This window comes from Propithecus coquereli, unplaced genomic scaffold (genome assembly GCF_000956105.1).
Source record: "Propithecus coquereli isolate 6110/MARCELLA unplaced genomic scaffold, Pcoq_1.0 Scaffold59, whole genome shotgun sequence".
NCBI classification, from domain to species: Eukaryota; Metazoa; Chordata; class Mammalia; order Primates; family Indriidae; genus Propithecus; species Propithecus coquereli.
The window spans coordinates 4,984,097-4,989,144 of NW_012151840.1; the positions used below are offsets into that span (position 1 = coordinate 4,984,097).

Genomic DNA, 5,048 nt, shown 5'->3' on the forward strand with positions numbered 1-5,048 from the left:
TATTTTTGAAGTGTTGAACATCATTGAGAGAAGAATAAGCAGTAGCATGTTGTATTAGAGAGAACCAGGGCCCAAGTCTGAGGGGCTCCAGTCCAGGCCCACCCCTTCTCCGCTCAGAGGATCTCTCAGTGTTCTCATTTATAAAGTGGGCTTGGCCATACCACCTCGCAGGAGTGTCATGGGGATAAAACCAAAAGAGAGGGTCACAAAAATGAAATGAAATGAAATGGTAATTGCCATTATCATTAACCTCTTGGGGACTTCCCCCCGGGACTGCCAGGCTATAACCTCCAGGAGAGTTGAAACTGCTGCCATTGTATTCAGCGCCGTCTTGCTAGGGCCTCAGCCCGGTGTCTGAAGCAGAGAGAGCTTTCCATGAGCGTCTGCTGACTAGTCGGCCAGTTGAGTTCCCTGTCTTTGCAGTGAGGAGGTTGCATGTGATCATGTTAAGCCTCTTCTCTCAACAGCTGTAAAATGCTACCTACCTATACGTGGGGTGGGGGAGGTATTAACCTTTTTGGTTTTAATTAAAAATGAGACCCAACTATAAAGAAATAAGACTAGCTTTCTTGTGTCTCATATGCTAGGTGTGAAAGGCAATTCCAAAACAGGAATTCAAAAAATGTTCTCTGTAATAGCAACATCACCAGGAACACATGTATAGCTTCCCCAAGCGGCCACTTTGAAAGGATAACCCTCAGGAGATAGATGTGTTCTTGAATGTTTGAGTAAAAAGGATAAGGCTTTGCAAACTCCACAGAGACTGAATGTTCACCGGGCCCCTGGCCTGTGCCCAGCACTGCAGAATCCGTCACATTAGAAAGAAGCCTCCCTGACAAAGGTGAGGACAGAGCTGGCGACGGCACCAAATGTGGTAGGAGGGGCCTGCTCATTAGACCAAGGCAGCCACACGTCAGCAGGTGAAACAGGGCAGAGAGGAGGTTGAGCTGGGCTGGGCAGAATCTTGGATGAATTAAGCCTTCCCCTAGGGCGGGACATCCTGTCTCAAAAATGAGCCTGGATTAAATCCACTATAAAAGGTCCTCATCGTGCTGGCCTGGTACTCCACACACCGCTCAAAAATCACTTGCCTCATCCTGCCTGGGCCTTAGGTAAGTCCCCTCTTCCTCTTTCTCCTTCTCAGTGTCTTGGTGATCTGAGCTCACAAAACCAGGGCTGTCAGACATGAGCTGCAGGCTGTCAGTGCTGGCTGTGGGCCTCAGGCAAAGCAGGAGCCAGAGGACACTGGGAAAGATACTCTCCTGAAGCAACTGGCCTTTCTCCTCCTCCTCCTCTGAGGCTGGCCTGGCAGCAGCTGCTCTCACTGGGAGACTGAGCGGGCAGCAGCAGCGGAGCCACCCACATGCCTTCCTGGATCAGCAAAGGTCTCTTGCTTCTAAGGCTCTGGAAGCTTCTTAGCAGTGCTGAGAGTCTGTGAGATCAGAACCAGTTTTCTTGTGCCTGCCCAGGTAATGCAGTCAAACTGTCTCAGGAAGGAAGGGGCTTACGTGACTCCCCCTCCTACCCCAGGGTGATATTTAGGCAAGATGTTTGTAGATTTATTCTAAGGAATCTGAAGTGTAAGTAAAAGGTCATCTTATTCTTTTTCTATTTGTAAGTCAAGTGGTTAAGGTCTGCCACATGGTTTATAAAACGAAAAGGATATTTTTCATCTATGTTGAGGAACAATATTCTGAGTTTTGTACCTTGATGTACGCAAGAGAAAAAAGTCTGCCTGAAATTGTTGGCTACCAGTTCTAGAAAGGGTTCCCCCTGAACAGCCCGCCTTCGGTCTGTGACTTTCTCAATCCTTCTGTCCACATTGACCTGCTTTTCCTAGCACCCGAGTCTCCTTCCTTCCCTGACTCTCTTGCTTCTCCAACCACGTCTCCCTCTTTCTGTGCACTGCTCCTTTACACCTTCGTCGTCCCTGCCCTGGCGTCCCCGTGCTGCAGACCTCCGTCTCCCCTTGCTTTTGAACCTCGTCGTTTTTGATACCATCTCCTCCTTTTGGTCTCTCTGAGGCTTCTGCTTAATGTATCTCCGAGTCTCTGTGCCTCTTGCCCGTCCAGCCACACCCAGGCCTCACCTCAACCTACCTCCAGACTTTTGGCTAATGAAAAAGAAAATTTCCCCTTTGATTGGGAACCTACTCATAGGTCACCAGGACTCTGGACGTGACAAAGCCACTTGCCAATTGGGCAAGCTGACCTCTCTGACAGGTGCCAGGGCTGGGAACAGAGGTCGCATGCAGGGAAACTTGGACGGTCACAATTGGAAGGCACCCGCTCCTCAGCATCCCCAACAGGGGTAGCCCAGCCTACTTCTGAACATCTTTCCAAAGGAAACAAGAAAGGACAGAGTTGGGCCCCTGGAACTCCTGCCTGGCTCCACCCAGGACAGAGGTTGACTGACATGTGTTCCTTACTGCCTATTGGAGCTCCTAGCAGGACCCTAACACCCTGTGATAGGCAAATGAACCCTGTCCACAAGGTACATTCTAGAAAGCCCATTGCATCTGAGTTAAGGAGAGATAGGTTCTAGGAAGTCTTGATCCCTTCAAAGCTGTGTGACCTAACTTCTCTGAACCTGTTTCCTCCACCTGTAAAAGAGTGAAGATAATAAGGATTACAAGAGCTGATGCACAGGCAAGTGCTTTGTGAGCAATAGAGTGTATGCAGATGTACACAATTTATGTGTATGTATATGTGTGTAATAGCATAATAATGATATTTAATAGCTATCCCTGAGTATAAGCCAGGCACCTGCCAAGGGCTTTCTATGAGTTATCTCTTTAAATATTCACAATAGTCCTATAAATTATTAATATCACTTTCATTCATAATGAGTTAAACTGAGGCACAATGAGTAAACTCAGGCATGGAGTAAACTTGGCCTAGCTCACATGATGGGTGGGTGGTATGGCCAGCATTTAAATCCCAACTCAGGATCCTGCCTCCCACCACTGAGTGCTCCTCCTCCCACACATAAAATACAACACGTAGGAAAGGACAAAGGAAGACAGACCGAAAGCAGAGCTGAACGTGCAAGGAAAGACCTAGAAGCCAAAGTGCTCAGGAGGAAACAGCTGAGGTTGATTATAGGGCCCCCAAGGGGGCTTTTCATCTTTTCCAGCTTGACATCAAAAATGCCTCAGTTACTGCGAAACATTAACGGGATCATCGAGGCCTTTGGACGCTACGCCAGGACAGAGGGCGACTGTGCAGTGCTCACCCGCGGGGAGCTGAAAAAACTCTTGGAGCATGAGTTCGCCGACGTGATCGTGGTATGATGCGCTGCGCCAGGTGGGGAGGGATGTGTTGGGAGAGTGACCGCGGCGTGCGTGCCTGCTGGGGCTTTGTCTGGGGAATTCGAGAAGGCAGCGGCAGAATCCAGGCCTGCTGCTACAGATGGCAGCCGCGCAGGCCGAAAAAGAGAGCAAGAGAACAAGAGATAATCAGGAATTGACAGGCCCTGATCCTTAGAGAAAATACCTTGGTTTTAATGAATTCTAATTTGAAGGCAAGGTGAAAGGACTCTAAAGGGACAGCTCAGGGAGGAGCAGAGCCTTGGAATGTTCTAGAAATGAAAATAATTGCTGCTTCTTAAATTTGGTACAGTATACATTTCCCATGTCTATCTGAAATTTGATCATCCATTAATAAGTGTTCATTGGAAGCATAGCTCTGTGCCTTGCACAAAAACATTAGCTAACCAATCACATCAGAAATGAGGTTGTTAACAGCGGCGAGCGGGGGGAGGGGGACTCTGGGAGCCACACCCCACCCACTCCTGGCAAAGCAGAACCAGGGCCCTGATGCACTTTCCTGCCTTTGGTTTGCATCGAAAACTACCAGGATAATGAAGGCCTTGGGGACGAGGATGAGTGGGCACAGCAGGACGCTGCCTCTGCATGCTCAGGGCAGCCCTCCTGTCCCACTGCACCCCACCCACTCTCTCTTGGGAAAACATCTGAGCCTCATCGAAGAGCTCACAGAATTCCCATGGGGCCTCTCCCACTGTGCTTTTCCTCGTGCTGGGCTTGCTGAAGAGAACACAGCCTCAATGCCAGGGGACAAACGGCCAAGAACAGATCAAAGAATCAACCCTAGAGCCCAGACAGTTGCATTGTGAGTGCAATCATTTATTCATTCTTCAAAAAATCTTTATCCAATTGTCCTGTAGGCCAGAAACTGTACCAGACATAGAGGATAAAAAAGATATTCCTACCCTTGAGGGAGAGAGATAGGACTAAAATAAGTAAATAAATAAACAAAGGCAGCGAAGTGTCAGTGCTGCTACAGCGGTGTGTGTGGAGTGCGGTGGGGCCCGGGGGGTGCAGAGCCTGGAACTGGCCTAACCACGCCCTCCTCAGCACAGGGACACTGACTCGGCCTCGTCTTCTCCCCAGAGACCCCACGACCCGGCAACTGTGGATGAAGTCCTGCGCCTGCTGGATGAAGATGGCACGGGGACTGTGGATTTCAAGGAATTCCTGGTCCTGACATTTAAAGTTGCCCAGGCATGTTTCAAGACCCTGAGCGAGAGTCCCGAAGGAGCTTGTGGCTCTCAAGCATCTGGAAGCCTTGACCCTGGGGCCTCACAAGAGCCAGGAGGGAGACAGACAGCTGGCACCGAAGTGGGAGGGTCCGGGAAAGGGCAGCATCACAAGGGGAACGACCACGGGCACAGCGAGCAGGCATCCGGAGGGCAGGGCAGGAATGGGACTCACACCCAAGGTCAGGACATCAGCTGTGCGTGGGTCAGTAGCTACGACAGGCAAGCTGAGTCCCAGAGACAGGAGAGAACGAGCCAGCAGACACAAGCGCCTGGGCATGGGGGGCAGACGCAGGAAGTAGTAGAAAGCAAGAGTCATCAGACCAGAGAGACAAGGTCAGAGAGACAGTCACAGACCAGGGAGCAGGACAGAGCACACCAGACAGGTGAGATCGTGACTGGAGCTGGAACTCAGACTCAGATAGGTATCACCCAGACTGTGGAGCAGGACAGGGACCATCAGAAAGGAAGCACCAGCACCCAGACACAGC

The 5,048-nt window shown here is 50.3% G+C and overlaps 1 protein-coding gene across 1 annotated transcript in view; it reads left to right on the plus strand.

Annotated features, from left to right (window-relative positions):
* Positions 1–1,068: 1,068 nt before the first annotated feature.
* Positions 1,069–5,048, plus strand: part of CRNN (cornulin) — a 5,036-nt gene continuing 1,056 nt past the window's right edge. The window contains exons 1-3 of the mRNA XM_012658507.1: positions 1,069–1,112; positions 3,136–3,286; positions 4,412–5,045. Coding sequence (XP_012513961.1) covers positions 3,149–3,286; positions 4,412–5,045 — 772 coding nt within the window. The 5' untranslated portion in view covers positions 1,069–1,112; positions 3,136–3,148. The remainder of the gene's footprint in view (positions 1,113–3,135; positions 3,287–4,411; positions 5,046–5,048) is intronic.